Genomic DNA, 18,453 nt, shown 5'->3' on the forward strand with positions numbered 1-18,453 from the left:
CCTTCATAATAGCCACCTTACTCAGGATGGACACGCAGTGCCTGGATCCTGGGGCTCTCTTACCCAGGATGGATATGTGAAGGCCACACCCTGAGCCCATTTCATATTCAGGACATGAATAACCACCCACTGCAAAGATTACACCAGTCTCACCTGAACTCTTTGTTTTTATTTTAATCCTGGGAATTAAGCCCAGGGCCCTGCCTCACTGAGCTGCTGTCCCAGGCCTTCTGCCTCTATATTTTGAGACAAGGTATCATCACTAAGTTGATCAGGCTGGCCTTGAACTCACTCTGAAGCCTAAGGAGGCCTTGGATTTGTAACTCTCTAGCCTCAGCCTCTGGAGTAGCTGGGATTACAGGCCTGAGCCTTGACAATTTCTTTTAAATACACAGATCACCATCAGTTGCTAACACTGTAAAGCAAGACTTTTCCATACTCCAGTTTGTACTGACAAAAGCAAAAGCAAAAGCAGACTGGCACACCAGCCATGCCTCCCTAGAGGCCAGCAACAAGACTGCAGAGTGGAGGCTGCCTCCTTCCAATGGCCTTGTGCCTTGTGGCCTTCACATTACAGACTCTGGTAAGTTACTAGGGACTAATGTCTTTATCAAAGGTGGAGAATCAAGTCCAGGTTAGAAAAATCTTGTAGTGCAAAAATTGGCAAAGGTGCCAGCCATCCTGGTGCCAGCAACAATCATATCTAGGAGTTTAATAGGCAGCTCATTTATACCTGGCTACCTCATTTATACCACCTCTCTGGCTGAGACAGTAGATTTGTGACCTCCTACTTGAGAACAGCCCCCTGGATTTTAGATAAGGAAAGCATGGTCCAGGGAAACAAATGGTTTCATTCCAATGCGGGCAGCTTGAAGCTTACCTTTGCTGGCTGGCCGGTCATCACCATGGCTACTGCTGGCATCCTTCTTCAGGGCCCTCCTCCCACTAGCAGGGCGATCCCTGTTAGGAGGCTGGCTAAAGATGTCTAAGTCATTGGCACAGGCTTTTGAGGATGCCTTGGGGGGTCTCTCTTCAGTGATGACATTCCAGCTGCTAGCCCTCCCTTGCTCACGCCGAGGGCCTTTTTCCCTGGCCTCCACCTCTCCAGGAGCATCATTAATGACATCATCAGCTGGAAGCCTACTCGTTTGTTCCAGATCTTTTTCAGGACTGAGCCATAGGGGTTTGGGCTTCCTGACTGTCTGTTTCTTGTCCATCCCTGCTAGAGAAGGCTGTAACCAGTGTGGGGTTTTCCTCCCTCTGAGGTTTTCCAGCTGTTGGATCAAAGAGGGTTCCTCTTCTAGAGGAAGACATTTCCCAGGAGAGGAGGAAGAAGGAACACTGGGTCCATCACCCATAGAGGCAGGGGTCGCCAACAGTCTTATATCTTCATGTAACTTGGACAAACTGTTCTTCGGGCAATATGTAGAATTCACCTTTTCACCAAGGAAGTCTCCTTGTGAGGAAACTGTCAGATCCAAGGATTCAGCTGGCTGTGAGCAGCTGAGCCCAGGCTCCTTAGCCTCACTCAAGGCAGCCATCTTGAGGGCACCTTTGCTTTCTTTCCAGCCAGTGCTTACGGCCTTCTCTGGGCTCTCATTCCTCTCTCTCTGAAGGTCAACAGGGATGGTACAATCAAAAGGGGCTTCACCTTCTCCTTTCTCTAACACGCCATCAAAGATGAGGCTTTTGTTGACATAGAGTTTCACGTTCTTAGCACCAATGTCAAGATCCTGAATACAAAAGAAAGCATGTGTCATCAGACTGATGTGTCAAACTGTGGAAGAGGAAGATACCTCAAACAGAAATGTAAAGTGCTAGAGATGTGACCTCTCTAGAGCTGCACTAGCACCTGTGAAATGGATTGCCTTTCCTCTCTCTGAAAGGCCATACATACTCTACAAATCAAAGACCTTTCTCAAAGAGGCAGCCTCAGTACTGTCTTGGCTTTCATCACCTCCTGTCAGGACATCAGGACATTGGTAATGGCCCACTAATTGGTTTCACTGCTTCCTGGTCTCCTGCTGCTGCCACCTGATCATGCTGCCACCAGAGTTAACCTCCTACAGGAGCAAAGACGCCCATGCTCCCTTATGAACCCTCTCAACTCCTTACTGCTCAGCCAGTCTCTAAAGGTGTAGTGGCATATGCTCATCATTCTAGCACTTCCCAGGCCCCAGGACACAGTGAGTTCAAAACCAGCATGGGCAACAGAGTGAGATTCTCATCTCAAACAAAATAAAACAAAACAAAACAAAAACCAAGCAAACAATCCCCCAAATATATGTATTTTACGTAAACTAAAATGCAGTGTGGTTCCCAGGGCTTCTGCATTCAAATGCAGTCTCCTGGACTCCTTGGATATCTCATATTGAGTATTTTAAAAGCAGAGCTGAAGGCAAGGACTTGGTGTGAACAGGAAGTAGGGAAAGTAACACAGGGTAGGAAGATGCTCCCAAAAGTGCCTGAAGACTTCACAGCTGGGGGCAATTGGGGTGCCCTCCTGTTGGGACTCTCCGAGGAACCCAGGGCGAGTACTTTGGAAGTTATGTCCCAAAGACAGAAGTTAGTGCATTTGTTCACTGCTTGCTAAAGGTGGCCCCTGGGGCAGCAATGCCCTCACACATCCCAAGTTGGGCATGTCCCTCAGCAGGTAGCACAGCAAGCAGTGCTGAGCAGCCCTGCCAGCGCCAGGGATGCACTCACTTCAGCTGCAGTCAAAGAAAGACCTAAGGGACGGAGCAGGGACCAAGGCTGCAGCCTTGATACGGCAGTTTCTAGGGAATCCTTGCTCTACTACCAACTTTTCTAGATGTTTCCATTGCACCAAGATGTGGAGAAGGACAGGCCAGCATGACATAGTAACCGTCACAGAAAGGTTCCTATCCCCTCATTCCCTAAATTCATGACCCTTTCTCATGCATGTGTCTAATGTGCATGTATTCATGCTTAAAGTAAGATCACCCCTTCTCCAAATACTGGTTATTTCCCTCCTTTCTGTGGTAGAACTCTTTCCAGGCTTTATCAAAGAATATAATTCATATATCAATCAGTAAACACCTCTTTACAGCTACTTGGTACATCTCCCTGAAACAATCTCCACACTTAGGATAACAAACACACCCATCACCCCCAAGTGATACACTCTGAAACCCTTCTTCCTCCCTGCTTTCCCAGACAGCCACCCACCTGCTCACCATCGCCACTGATTATTCTCTCTCTCTCTCTCTCTCTCTCTCTCTCTCTGTGTGTGTGTGTGTGTGTGTGTGTGGTGTACACATGTTCTGTCAGAGGACAAGCTGGGAAAGATAGTTCCTTGCACTGTGTGTATACACGGGATGGAACTTGGGTCATCAGGCTTGACACGAAGCAATTTTATCCACTGAGACACCTCATCAGGTCTCTTTTTATAAAGTAACACATTTTCTAGAATTTTGACATACAGCTTGTAATGTGTACCTCTTTCTATCTGGCTTCTTTTTCACTTAGGCATAATTACTCTGAGATGCATCTGAATTGTGAAAGTCTAAGGTTTTCTTCCTGTCCGACTGCTGAGTATTCTATTCTACAGAAGTACTCACAAGTTGCTGTCACACCTACAGTGAAGCAATCATTGTCACCCTTTCCCCTCTTTCTTGCCTCTTGCCTTCCCACTCAACAGGTTCCTGTTTGAACTCAGTGTAGAATCCACTGTGTCAATGCACCAGAGCCAGGGCAATGGCATACCCCTGTGCTCTGTGTCACCATGACAAACCCCTTTTCTCAGCTTTGGCAGTGGGTTACAGGGTCTGACCCAAGTCCAAAGCCAGGGTATCTCTTGCCCCCCTGCCACACCTGACTCAGTAGGTAGGATAGATAGCTGTTGTTCCTCCTTCACCATGCCATTGGCTGGGATTTAGTGATGATATGCCTATGCCCGTGGTATCTGGCTTCTGCCTAGCTGGCTACTCTCCTGCCCAGACTCCTGCACCCCCCACCAGTCCATCTGAGCCTCAGTGCCTGGGCTGCTCTAGGTTTAAGGCTAGTTCTTGAGTGCCTTGTACTCAGCATGGCCCAGGACTCTGAATGCCTCTATGATCCAAAGATGCCCATTCCCTGACTCTCTAGTCCTAACCTCTCCATTGGCCTAAAGAGATGACTGGCATTCTCTCTCGGGAATTTCAACCTATATGTGCTTCAGATCCATCAAATACTTAAACAAACAATATAGGAATGGAGCCCAGGCTGGCCTTGAAACTTAGGGTCTATCAGCCTCTGACTCTTAGGTGCTAGAGTTACAACTCCCAACAGAGTTCTATATCACTTCCTCAATTCAAACCTCGCCCCTTCAACACAATTCTGCTAGTCAGTCATCTTCCCAAATCCTAGGCTCCCCTCTGACCTCCTGTCCTTGCCCCACCACATCTAACCTGCCAAGGAGTTCCTTGTCTCTTTCCTCTCCAGTCTGACTTTATTTTCCACAGACACTGCTGCCCCAGTGCAGGCCTTTTGTCATCTCTCCAGAGACACCAGAATCAACTAATTGGTCTCTCTGCTCCCACTTCACACTGTCACCCTGTACACACACTTCATTTCCCACACAGCAGTCAGACTTACTTAAAAACAACTTCAGTCACACTACAGCAACCTCCTGCCTAAATCACTCAGTGACTCCGTGCTGTCAACCCTACCTACCTATTTATAGTCCCAGGGCCAGGTCTGCTTGCTGCCATACACTGCTCATTGATGCCACAGCCCGACTCTTCTTTCCCTCACAGACTCCTCAACACTTTAAAAAACACCCCACCCATTCCTTTCTATATCCTGATGCTCTTGAGTTCCTCAGTCTCTGAAATGGTCTCTCTCATCAGCATTTCTGGAGGGTTAGGGGCAGGGCTTTTTTTGATTATTTGTTTTTTGTTTGAAGACAAGGTATGTAGCCTTTGCTGTCCTGGAACTCACTATGTATACCAGGCAAGCCTCAAACTGATAGAGATCTGTCTGTCTCTGCCTCTCTAGTGAGAGATTAGAGGTGTGTACCATCATAGCTGACTAAGGGGGCTTTTTCATTCCAGACAGAGCCTCAGACTTGAGATCTCACATTACAAGTGCTGAGATTGAATTCTACCCTCATGCCTGGCCTGGCTGCTAATTTGTCTCTCCTAACCAGGGGAAGCTCCAAGTCAGAATAGGTCCTCCATAACTGCCTGAAGATACCGCACATAGTAGGATCGCAGCCATCATCAGGGACCTGTGACTAGCTTGGACATTCTCCTAAGATCAAAGAATAGAAAGGTAGCAGCCTGTGGCTACCCCTCCATACCCCACCCTAGGCCACTCCTGATTTGCTTTGGCTTCTAATCTGTGTTTGGCATGTGTGGGCTCTGAGGCCCCAGGGCTAGCCTATCCACCCACCCTCAATCCTCCCTGCAAGCCAAATCTGCATGTTCTAACTAAATTCTTAGATCATCCCAGACAGGTTTGCAGAACAATTCAGAAGGAGAGCCATCAAACCCGAATCCCTCCACAGGAACTCGGCTTCAATCATCCAATTGTGGGATGGCAGGCTACTATTTGCTGGCTGTCAGAAAAGTCGATGTTCAAAGCAGGCTTTTACATGTTTATATGGATGTGTGCTCTGTTTTGTGGAGGCACAGAGCAAGTGTGTGCTGTGAATTAATCAGGAAATGGCTCGTGGAGGGGGATGGCTCGGGCAGCTTTCAATGAGCAGTTCTGAAAATTACCACCATGGAAACATCTGGCGAGACAGAAACACTCATTTAAAGAGGTGGCAGAGTATAGTTGGGCTTCCAATCCAGACAGTGGTGAATGAGCAACCTAGCTTTCCTAATGAGATGTCTGGCCCCCAAAACATGTCTGCTTCCCTTATGTGAACAGTCGAGAGCCCCACCTGACCATAGATGTTTACTGCTCAGCATCACCTTAAGAATTACGAATGTGGCAAATAGGAAGGCAGGTGGGGGGGGTAAGGGAAGGGTAAGCTCTGTGCAACAGGGGGATTCACGAGCTGGTTGTAGCTGTTGAGAAGGGGAGGCCCCTGCCTGGCCTACAGCTTGCATCTCAAATATTTCCAGTCCACACTATGGTATCTGTGGGCCTTTTTTTTTTTTGTTTGTTTGTTTATTTTTTTGTTTTTTTTTTGTTTTTTTTTTTAGTTTGTTTTTTTTTCCAAGACAGGGTTTCTCTGTATAGTCCTGGCTGTCCTGGAACTCACTCTGTAGACCAGGCTGGCCTTGAACTCAGAAATCCACCTGCCTCTGCCTCCCAGAGTACTGGGATTACAGGCATGCGCCACCACCGCCCGGCCCTGTGGCCCTTTTTGATGAGGAATATGTGAGTATGGAACAGAAACAAAAGTCTGCACTGTCCCACAGTTCTGTACACCCTGCAAGAAAGCATTAAAACTTTTCTTCATCCCTCTTGTCTAGCTAGAGCTTAACCCTGGCTGTGGCTAGTCCAGACGGAATTATTCATGTGGGTGAAATGCTAAGCCCCCAGTCTCCTAATTAAGTCCCCACATACCGTCTCTTCCTCCTTAGAGGTAATGGTCTTGGGCACCTTGCAGTGGGTGTGTGTATGCGCACAACCCCTTCCAGATTTTGTTCTATCTATAGCCATCTCTCAGTATCTATGGGGGATTTATTGCAGGATCCCTGTGGGTACCAGCATTGTCTCATGCTGTAGTCCTGTGTATAAAACATTGCAAATTTGCACATAACCTATGTATAGCCTTCTACTTCCTCCAAACCATTTCTAAGTGACTTATAAAGCCTAATACAATGTAAATGCTATGGAAATTGTTATGCTACATTGTTTAGGGAAGAATAAGATAAAAAGATATACTGCAGAGATTTTTTTTTCTTGACTGTTTTTTATGCTGCTTGATGTATTCTGGAATGGGAACCTGTGGGTAGACAAGTCCATTGTTATGTAGCTGGGCCACACAAACATTTTCAAATCTCACTGCGAAGATGTATGGGATCCATACCTCTACCACACAGCCTTGGGGCTGGGGACTTGTAGGTGAGCACCCCTTAGCTTCTCCTCAGCAAAGTTCTAGAAGAAGGATACCTTTATGGATGATCTAGGGGAAATCTCCTCCTATAAATCCTCGCCTCTGCACCACGGCCAGTAACCAGTGCTTCAGCTGAGGATCTTCTTTCTTCACTCCAGATTCCAGTGTGTTTAGAAATCCCATGCATCTGACTGCCTCACCTAGAAGCATTGTGAGTGTGCACTTGGGTGCAAGTGCTGGGTACACTCTCCTGTTCCCATTCTTAAGCCCCATGGCTGCCACACGGTCCTTTTCACAGTTCTCATTTTCCCTCTTTCTTCTTTCCAGTTCTTAAGAACCAGACACACTGAGATGATAAATCCTGTTTAATGCATTATGAGTATCATTCCAGCCTAGATAACTCAATTAACTTGCCAAGGCCACTTTCCTCCTAGCCTGGAGTAGATAACTGCCCTGCCTCTTCCGATGAACACACCTACTACTCAGCAAAGGTGAGTGGTCACGAGGTTCCCCTTACTTCTTTATGTGGACAGTGCAGATCCAGCCCTACATCTAGGCAAATGGTCACTTCTGATCTTTCCAAAGAAGAGTGTTTTTCTGCAGGGACTACCCAAATCAAGAGTAGGCCTGATGTCACCAAAGGAAGTCATTTTTGGGGGCCTGAAGATAAAGCCATTAAGAGGGCAGTAAAGACAATGTCAGCGAGAGGTAGATTCCTGGTGACACCACGGGGATTCAACCTTCCTAATGCTGTGGCCCTTTGAGACAGACCCTCATGTATTTTATAACTGCAGTTTTGCTACTGTTATCAATAGTAATGTAAATATCTGATATACAACCTCTGGGAGGGAGGGTGTTGTGACCCAGAGGTTGAGAACCATTGGCTGAGAATTTCTGTCATAAAATTTCTGTCATTAAAACCAAGGAGTTGTCTTTTGCGATTAGCCAAGTTTGATGTTATTGGTATTTGTGAGACAGGGTCTCTATATAATCAAGGCAAGCCTTGAATTCTCAAGTCTCCTGCTTCAGAATCCTAAGTGCTAGGATTATAGGTATATGCCACTCTACTCAGCTCTGAGTCACTTAATGTGGCTACTGAGACAATCCTAGCTGACACCACAGCCCTGCTCCTGAGACTCGGTATTCAGATTCAACCACTGATTAGCCTTGCCACACAGCTGCCCTGCCACACAGCTGCCCTGCCACACAGCTGCCCTGCCACACGGCTGCCCTGCCACACGGCTGCCCTGCCACACAGCTGCCCTGCCACACGGCTGCCCTGCCACACGGCTGCCCTGCCACACAGCCTCCCTGCCATACGGCGCCCTGCTACATGGCCGCCCTCTGCAACACAGCTGCCCTGCCACACTGCTGTCCTGCATAGCACACCCTCCCTACTCTTGACTAAGATTGTGGGGCCTTAGCCATCATAAGTTTGTCCCTGACCTGCTAGCAAAGCTTGGCCTAGGCCCAGCCTCTGAGACTAACATCTCAGCCTTATGCTAACATCAGTCCCCTGCTCACCAGTACCTTGCTTAATGCCATCAGGTTAGTACCTCAGTTAACTAAATGTTTGCTATCATCAGAATCAAAATTTTAAATTCTTTTCTTTTTTAAGAAAAACCATTTTGAGACAAATTGGACTGTTTAAATTTGGAATGGTAAGGATTGAGGAACCCAGAGGGACTAGGGACTCCACAGAAGACCAACAAAGTCAACTAACCTGAATCCTTGGGGGCTCCCAGAGACTGAACCACCAACCAAAGAGCATACATGGGCTGGACCTAGGCCCCACCCCCACATGTATAGCAGATGTGCAGCTTGGTCTTCATGCAGGTCCCCCAACAACTGGAGCAGGGGCTTATCTGTATCCTGCTCCCCTAAGTGGGCTGCCCTGTCTGGCCTCAGTGGAAGACAATGTGTCTAGTTCCGCAGTGACTCATACCCAGAGGAGAACCTCCCCTTTCTCAAAGGTGAAGGGGAGGGGTGGGGGAAGGAGTGGCCATGTTATGGGAGGACTGGGAGGAGAGGAGGCTGTGATGGGGAAGTAAAGTGAATAGATAAATTAATGAAAAAAATATGGTATGGTGATTAGAGCAAAATAATAATTACTTTCACACAAACACATCACCATTAAGCCTCAATTACTGACATCATCAAGTAACAAGACTAAGGTTTCATAGAGTGCCCTCTTGTGGGAAAGTTCTAATAGGGGTTCTTGCTCCAATGACACCTCTATTCTCTTACCAATAAGGCTCAACCATCCAGGGCCACACAACCTGGCTCTGCCTCCCTTTAGGGCCTCCCCTTGATTGTATATGTCTATCAGTTTCTGTCCACTAATGTGACTTCTATCCTGGTAACTGCTAAGCATGTTCCTGCCCTTGGATTTCCTCTTGCTATGCCCCTACTAGGAATATTCTTCCAATGGCTCTTCCTCCTCTTCCTAACTCTTTACAGCAGTTTGAATGAGAATGGTCTTCATAGACTTCTATATTTGAATACTTGGTTCTGAACTGGTGGAACTGTTTGGGAAGGATTAGGAGGTGTGTCCTTGTTGGAGGGGGTGTATCATTGGGAGTAGGCTTTGAGGATTCAAAAGACTGGAGTCATTCCCAGTGTGCCTTTCTGCTTCCTATTTGTGGCTCAAGATGTGAGCTCTCAGACATAAATTCCTTTGCTCTGCCATCCTGACTCTAACACTCTGAAACCATAAGTTCTTCCTTTTGAATGAAACACTTCCTTTTATAAGTTGCCTTGGCCATAGTGTTTTGTCACAGCATTAGAACAGTAGCCAAGTCATTTCCCTAGCCCAGTGTCTTCACAACATTTAGCACTGAACTCTCACATTTACTAACATCCTTGTTTTACCTTTGCATTCCTTTGAGAGGGTGCAGGGCTATTCACACAGGGACATATCTGTTTGCTCCTTATAGTCCAAGCACTAGGACCTGTACAACCAATTGTATAGTCACCACCTTGGATGGACATAGCTATTTAAAATGGAATTTGAATTAATGTTGAAATGCAGTTTCTCTGGCCACATTTCACTCCCTGTGATGTCTAGGCTGGAGCTGACTCTTGCATTTGGTACTAAGGGTGAGGATGGCAGTGTGCTTAACAAAGACAGCACAGATAACTCAAGACTGTCTTAAAGGAAAATGGAACATGGGGAGATGGTACATTTGCCTGTTTTCTGTTATAATAGCAAGCTGCCTAAGGCTGCATATCTTTATCAAGAAAAGATGTTTATTTAACTCATGGTTCTAGAGCTTCAAGGACAAGGTACTAACATCAGCTCAGCTTTTGTGGAGATCTCAAAAAACTGAGAGCATCATAGCAGTGGTGTGTTGGATGGGAGATCACAAAGAGGACAGAAAGCTAAAGAACTCAGAGAGCTTGCTCTCTTTAAACCAGCCATCACCTGAGAGCTAGCACAGGGCCTCATGAGAACAAACCAGCCCTTCAAAGGGCAGTGAGTCACTTTTCTCATAACTATGACAAAACACTTGACAGAAACTGCTTATGGAAAAAAAAATCTATTTTGCTTATAGGCTCAGAGGGCTCAGTTCACTATAGTAAGAAAAGTTGGCAGAGTTCATTACAGCAGATTTGAAGCAGAGTCTAGAACTACAACTGTGCTAATCTTCAAAGTTCTTCTCCCAGTGACCTCCTTCCATCAGCCAGGTCTCTCTTCTTAAAGCTCTAGAACTCTCCAAAACCTACCCCCCCCCCCACACACACACTGAGAAACAAGCATTCAAATCAGGAACCTATAGATGACTTTCCAGACTCAAACTACTCCAGGAAGTGCTCTAAACTTCCCATTAGATGGAGTCTATTCCAAACCACAGCAGACATGCTATTATCTACTATAGAGACTGCTGGTTCCCTCCCTGCCACAACTGTCACTTTGCTAAGAAAACCCATCTGACCCTCTTACTCCCTAACCAGTCTAGTCCCTTGTACCTTCCAGCTGGGTAAATCTTCTACGTGTGTGGAGTATAAAAAGATATAGCAGACATGTTATCCTATCCTCTTCCTGCCTTAAGCAGACACTGCCTATCAATCACAGTGAACCCTGATGGACCAGAGGGAAGGTTCTCAGGGCAGCACCTCAGGCACCCACTCCAATCAGCTGGTGAAAGAGACCCAGGCCATCTGTGGTGTGGGTCTTACTTTTCCAGACTCAGCTTCTTCGTCATCAAGGCAGGGAGTACTGTCTCCAGCCACAGGATGGTTGGAGGTCAGATAAGCTACTTCCACATCCAGTTACTCATTCACACATGTATGTGCCTCTCACAGGCCTGACTTTAGAGCAGTGAACAAATGACAGCTGTCACAGCAGACATGCCTTTTCTTCCCTACCAAGTCTCTCTTCTCAGAGTAGCTCACACTCACAGTGCAACCTAACGAGAGGAAAGGGGCTTGTAAAGGTTAATCCAGTGATGTAACAGGCAGCACATTCCAATCTCTAGAACTCTCCTCATTCCAAGTCAGCCTTGCTGCCCCACTTAACTTTCCTTCCTCAGACTCCCGTACACAAAACACTGCATTAACAAGCTGTGTCTGCAGGCTAAGCTGTATTCCCTATAAACTCTCATTTTATCTCCTCCAAAACATACAGCAATAGTGTTCTCTGGAGAATATTAAATCGACCAAGCCACAGCTGCATTTGTTTGGGTTTTTCTGCCACTGGTAAGTTCTGGCAACAGATGGTTGTGTGTCATGTAAGCAGTGTTCTACAGTGTCACTCCATGCTCTGCCCTGGGTGTCAGAACCCCATGTTCCCACCCATAGTAAGCCTCCCTTTTAGTATTCCGCATGTCCCAGGGAGGCCAAGTACAGATGAATAAGGGCCTGCCTTGGCTGAGGCCCACAGCTTCTCAGTATGGTGGTCCAGTGTGTAAAATGTGCCCAAAGCCATGGTGAGCCACAGGGCATGGGCATGGGCAAGTTGCAGCAGCTCACTGCCCATTCTAGAATAAGATGTGGGGAACACTTGCAAGAAAATGCCAACAAACCTGGGACCCTTAGCAGCATGGGAATGGGGCTCTGAGCACTCAAAAGACAGCCAGGGAGGAAGGGAGCTCACAGGTCACAGGTCACAGGTCCTTGGGGTTCTCCTTACATAACCCACTTACTTTTTTCAAATTTATATTTTAGGAATTTATTGAGACAGAAAGACCTCAAAAGACAAAATCAAAGGGAGTTTCCTTTTGCTGGTCTGGATAATATGGCCCATGAGTAGCCCCATAGAGAGTGTATCCACCTGGGGTCTTCAGATCTGTGGTGTCCAGCACTTGGTGGGTGATCAAGACATGTGTTAGGCATAGGTGGAGGCTGGTTGTGTAAAGAACTAGAGGGGAGAAGATCGGGGTAGAGGGTGGGAAGAAAGGGGGAGGACAGAGGAGAGGAAGATGGTATTAAGGGCTCTTTTGGAGGAAGGTCAGTTTTGCTTCAACTCTCAAATCCTTGTGCCCTCTCAACCTGGGTATGAGACAGGGCAATGTAGCTGCTCATGGACTACAGAAAAGCAAACCCACCCACCCATTCATTCATTCATTCATTCACCCGTCTGTCAACTACTCATCTCCTTGGTACAGATGAGTGGTAGAGACCTCTGACCCTACTATCTTGGAGTCCAGAACTTATTGAGGAAGACAGGGGAAGCTCACAGGCCCAGAAATGGCTCAAGGGCAGGGATAGATCCTTGGAGAATGCATTGATTGGGTTTTTGAGAAATCTGCAGGGCAAGCATCTGGAGCTGAGTGAGATGAGGAGGTGGGCGGGGACAAGGGTGTGACCACAGCAGCCAGCACTCAGAATGCCTGGCATGAGCAAGGGGAGGCAGGGACATTAGGAGGCTCAGAGGTCACACCAGCAGCTTGGCCTTGATTCTCTGGGTCAAAGGCAGACTCTACGCTTTGAAGCAGGAGAGAGTGTGACAGGGCTTCCCTAGGGGCTGCTGGAGACAGACTGGAGAGCTAAGAGGTAGGAGGATTAAGAGTCCAAGGACAGATTTGGCTGCAGGGTAAATTCCAGGTCATCCTGGACTATATAATAAAGTCCTTTCTCAATAAATAAACAAATGAAGGAACAAATAAAATCAACGTGTCCCATACCAGTTCCCAAGCCCTCCATGGAGGATATTCACTAAAGCTGTGTCTTCCTTCTCTGGCTACAGATTTACTAATGGCCACAGATCCCACAGTTCCATAGTGTCTTTTTATCAAGGCAGAGGCTGGGGTCAGCTCCACTCACCATCTTTCCTTTTGCCGTCTTGCCTTGTGTCCCCACATCTACTGAAGAAGGAAGCTGGGCAGCCTGACAGCGCCCTGCCCTTCTTGTAACTGCGCCTGCGGGCTCCTCTGGCACCTCCATGTGAGCCACCTGGAACCTGCTCCACCGTGCTCAGGCTTCAGCCTACTGCATGATTTGTCTACACCATGTCTGTCAGCAGCTCAGCACAGTTGCCTCCAGTGCAGTCTGTGCCTTTTGTATCTGTCTCCTCAGAGGAGACAGCCCCTGGTTGGCCACATAGGTGAAGAACTAAAGCAGATCAACTCATGAAGAACAGGCTGGAGAAGGAGGATGAGGGCAGGACAGTATAGGGTATTGAGCAAGGATGGACTCTGGAACCAAATGGGCCGGCAGCCAAGGGGAGAGCCAGCCATGAAGAGCTAGCTCCAAGCCTCTGGGGCCTGGTTTGCCTGAGCCTGGTCTGACACACAGAATCCCTGTCCCACCTGCCAAATCACCAGTGAAAAGTCTGCTTTCTGCCCTGAGTGGAGTGAGCATCTTTAGTACTCGGAAGGTAGAGGAAGGAGAATCTCTGAGTTTGAGGCCAGCCTGGTCTCTATAGACAGTGCTAGGATAGCCAGGGCTACATTGAGAGACCCTGTCTCAAAAACAAAAAACAAAAAACAAAAAAGACCTCTGCTTTCTAGCAAGTTTTCCAAGCTCTATCACTGCATATTAACTAGATACAGTGGCTAAGGAAATGGGCGTGGAGTCTGAGTACACAGGCTCATCTTTTCAGAAGGACAGGAACTAGAATGTCATCGTGGTCACTTCTTAAACCTTAGGAGCTGTGCATTCTGCACCTGGTGACTCTCAGGGAGACTCCTGTAGGACTCATTTAGAACTCAAGCCACTGGCAAGTTTGCTAAGTGTGTGCACCACAGGTGAGCTGTAAGGAGGCCGACCTGCCACTCACCCCATCTGCTGTCCAGTAATTCCGAACCTTGACTGTGGCCAGGCCGAAGTCGCGAAGCTGTCGCATGTTGTGAATAATGAAGTAGAGCTGAAGTGGTGGGTGGAAGGGGCAGGTCCACACGGGCAGGTCCTTCTTGCTCTGAAACACCAACGGATGGGAACTGTTAGGGGCATTTCTGTCTGTCTTCAGAGGAAAAGGCCAGTGGCTAATTAAAAGCAGCAGACATCCAAGGCCTGGGCGGGGCCACCTTATCTCTGGTAAGTACTGCCCTCTGCTCTCACCCCTTTCCACTCATGCTTCATAGCGCCAACAACCCTGTCCCCGCAAAAAGCTGCCAGCCAGATGGAACTCAAAATGCAGTAGGCTTTATTTTAATCAGCTTAATGGGCTCTGAGGAGGGCACTGGGTATGGGGAGGGTGCCAGGAGGGCCTAGAGAGGCCTCTGCTGGCGCTGCTCCATTAATCTGGCAAGCAGAGCCTCTGATTTTCTTTGGTCAAACCTTATGGAATTTTTCAAATTTGAGAATAGAGGAGAAAAAGAAATGTCTGAGCCATGTGCTGGAACAGGGCCGTGGTATGGGGCACGCTGCTCCTTTCAGGGTTTCCAAGGGCAGGGGGCTTCTGTTTGTATTTCCTGTGTGAGCAGGGGGCAGTCAGAGTGTTGCCAAGGTTGCCCTTGAGGACACATGGCACCAGGGCCAGACATTTGCTGCCATCTTTGTCCTCACCAACACCATTTCCCATGGGAGAGCTTTGGTGGCATATGGGTAAAGCCAAGTCAGGGGACTTTGTGCTCCAGTCGCCTCCTAGGATATTTCTACATTCTATGGGAACAAAAGCTGCAGCTGGGCTAGTAAGATGGCTCAGTGGGTAAAGGCACTTGTTGCCAAGGCTATCAACCTGTCTGATCCCTGGGACCCACAAGGTAGAGAGAACCAGCTCTTAAGAATTATTCATCTGAATCATCCCCTGCCGCCAATACACACACACACACACACACACACACACACACACACACACACACTGGATGTAATTAAAACAAAAGAAAAATTTAAACCCTAGCTGCTCCTGAATACACACACACACACACACAGGATATAATTAAAACACAAGAAAAATTTAAACCCCAGCTGCTCCTGAACACACACACACACACACACACACACACACACTGAATGTAATTAAAAGAAAAATTTAAACCCTAGCTGCTCCTGAACACACACCCCTGGCAGCTAGCTGGCCACTGGCTGAGGCCTCTGCTCCCAGCAGGCTCCCTATACTTTCCACCCTGAGAAATTCAACAAGATGACACGTGGCTCATTTTCTTCTGTGACCCTGGCCTCTCCCCTGGGCAGCCTCAGTTCAGTAATACATAAGGTCAGTGTGGACTGTCTGGGTATCTGTCACAGCATTTCTGCTGTGCTCTGGAAGGGGCCCCTAGTCTCACTCATTTCTGAATGCCAGCACTAGGCACAGGTCATTGGAGGGGACTAACCTAGTGGCTAACTGAGATGGGTTTCCCAGCATCTGTCCTAATTTCAGCTTTACAGAAGGAACTACCTTGAGTCTGGTTAAAAGGTACATTTGCTTCAGGAGACACTGGAAAGGAAAAATAAGGACCAATTCATTGCCAGAACTGAGAAATGGGATGGCTTATCCCTCAAAGCCTGGTGTCTGGTTTCTCTACTGACTCAGAATGCTTGGTACTTAGGTCCCACACAGCTGGGTCTGGGGTTCAGTATTGCCCAAGCTAGGCTACCCTTCTCAGTACCTCAGTCCTCACTAATTAATCACTATTCTCTGCCGACCCTCACATCCCTCCTAGGTCCTGCCTGGTCCCACAGCCATCTTGGCTTTGGAGGACTGGGGGTGGGGTAGACATTTTACGCTAAACAGGCATCACCTGATACTGAGAATATCTTATCACCAAGAGTGCACCTCTCACTGGACAGCAGGGAGGAAGGCTGGTGACTCTGGTTCCGAAGTCTGGCTCTAGCTGCAAGCTTGTCTCCTGATGATGGTGCTTTGGGTAGGGAAGGAACAGCTTTGTGGGTTCAAGCGATGCTGACTTACTCTGGAAGCACCTGGCTGGGCTAAAACTCTGTGTTCCTAGCAGCAGTGTAGGGTTCAGAGACCTCATCTCAAAATCTGGCAGGTAAGTTCAACCCTCCCTCTGTAGCAGAAAGGGAGCAGAAATGATTTTCCTTCTCATTTCTGTCAGTAGAAGGACAGGCAGGAAAACTAAGGGGGCACTGTATCATCTTTAAGATGATACACTTTAGTATCATGATGAAGTATCCTTAGAAGCCGGCTACTAGTAGAAATAGTTTTAAGTAGTTCTAAAGCTACTTCTAGAAGCTTCAGTATCCGTCTCCAGCTTGGGCCAGCTGCATGGAGGCCCAGAAGAATCCTATGTGATGACTAACTACAAAACCAAAGGTGTTTTTCTGTCCCATCATTGATTAAACACAGATCCAAGCGCCAGCAGAGAAATGCTAGCTGCCTGGTAACTAATACCACAGTTTCCAAAGAAGTAAGTTACCAATAAGAAAATACCCAACAATTTGGAAGAATGTCAAGGGCACTCTGCTTGAGAACCAGCCAACCTCCAAATGCATCACATTGTAGTAAATAGCTTCTCTCCTCTTTCCTCCTCTTCCTCTCCTCTTCCTCCCCTCCTCTCCTTTCATCCTCCTCCTCTCCTCTCCTCTCCTCTCCTCTCTTCTCCTTTCCTTTCCTCTCATCTCTTCCTCCCCTCCCTTCCCTTCCTCCCCCCTCTCTCACTCATTTATTTTTATGGACTGGGAATCAAATATAGGGTCTCACACATGCTAGACAAGCTATCTCCCACTGAGCTGGGCCACAACCCCCTTCATAACAAGATTCTTGAAATGACAGAGTCTAGAGATGAGAATGGGCAAGTGGCTCCAGGGGCTAGGGACACACACACACACACACACACACACACACACACACACAAATACACAGACACACACAGAGGCTATTAGTACAGTGACAGCCTCTGTTACCTTTGGGGAAAACTAGGCAACAGCACATGGCATCCCTGTGTATGTTTTCCCTTTAATTAGATATAACTCATACTCTACAAAATTCCCAATTTTTAAGTATGTAATCCATGTCTTCCCAGCATTCTCACAGGCTACACACTAGCATCACCCTGTGCTTAGCACACCTCACTCCCACTGTGGAGCATGGCGCCTATTAGCATGTACTCCCATGCTCTGCTCCTGTGTCTGGGGATCTGTTTCCTGTACATGGGGTCACTCTGTGGCCTTCTCACACTCAGCTTTTAAGGCTCACCATGTATGTTGTAGCCTGTACTATCACTTCATTCCTTCTCACAGCTGTGTTTAGTCTATTGTATGGTGACGCCACATTTCAATTTTGCGTCCATCAGTCTGTCCTGGGTTATTTCCATCTTCTGTTAAGAGATGCCATTAATTTTTTTTTTTGGATGTACACATCTCTTGGTTATATACCCAGGAGTGGAACTTCTAGGCCACAGAGTAGCTCTGTTCCTTACTTTCTAAAGAATTAACACACTGTTCTCCACAGTGGCTGGTCTATTCACTTTCAACAATATTTGTCATTTTTCTGGCCATCCCAGTGGATATGACTGGGTCCCATAGTGGCCTTCATTTGAGGTGTCAAAAAGTATGTGCTGAGTATCTTCCTGTGTACTCACTGATGTGTAGTTTTCTGTTCTGATGTTTCTGTTGGTTTCAGGAATGTAGCTTTAGAGAATCCACTGGGATCTGCTCCCTCCTCTCCCATATTTTATAAGATTGAAGGGACTGTCAATGCTCATGCTTCTAGGATTCACTAGGGGCACCATTTCACCCCAGGCTTCCCATATGGTTTTTTTGATAATCAGTTCAATTTCCTTTTTTTCTTTGGATTGGTCTTTTTAGATTTTCCATTTCATCTTGAGTCAGTTTTGGTAATTTACATCTTTGGCATTTATACAGTTCATGTAGGCTATCTAATTTCTTGTCAACAGTCTTATACTCCTTATTTCTGTAAGATAAGTAGTGATTGTCCCTGTATAGTCGCTGGAACCTTTGCTTCCTCCTTTATTGTCTAACTAAAGGTTTTTGATTTTGTTGGCCCTTTCAAAGAACCAACTTTGGTTCCATTGATTTTTCTTTATTGATAGTCTTTTTTCTGCATCGTTTTTTTTTTCTTTCTTTCTTTCTTT

The 18,453-nt window shown here is 47.1% G+C and overlaps 1 protein-coding gene across 4 annotated transcripts in view; it reads right to left on the bottom strand.

The window, feature by feature from the left end:
- Katnip (katanin interacting protein) overlaps positions 1-18,453 on the bottom strand; it is a 182,082-nt gene that overhangs the window by 32,270 nt on the left and 131,359 nt on the right. For all 4 annotated transcript variants that reach the window (XM_052199602.1, XM_052199577.1, XM_052199586.1 and 1 more), the window contains 2 exons: positions 14,235-14,372; positions 881-1,733 (listed from right to left, as the gene is read on the bottom strand). In XM_052199602.1, coding sequence (XP_052055562.1) covers positions 881-1,733; positions 14,235-14,372 — 991 coding nt within the window. The remainder of the gene's footprint in view (positions 1-880; positions 1,734-14,234; positions 14,373-18,453) is intronic.

The sequence above is a fragment of the Apodemus sylvaticus genome, chromosome 1 (assembly GCF_947179515.1).
Source record: "Apodemus sylvaticus chromosome 1, mApoSyl1.1, whole genome shotgun sequence".
NCBI lineage: Eukaryota > Metazoa > Chordata > Mammalia > Rodentia > Muridae > Apodemus > Apodemus sylvaticus.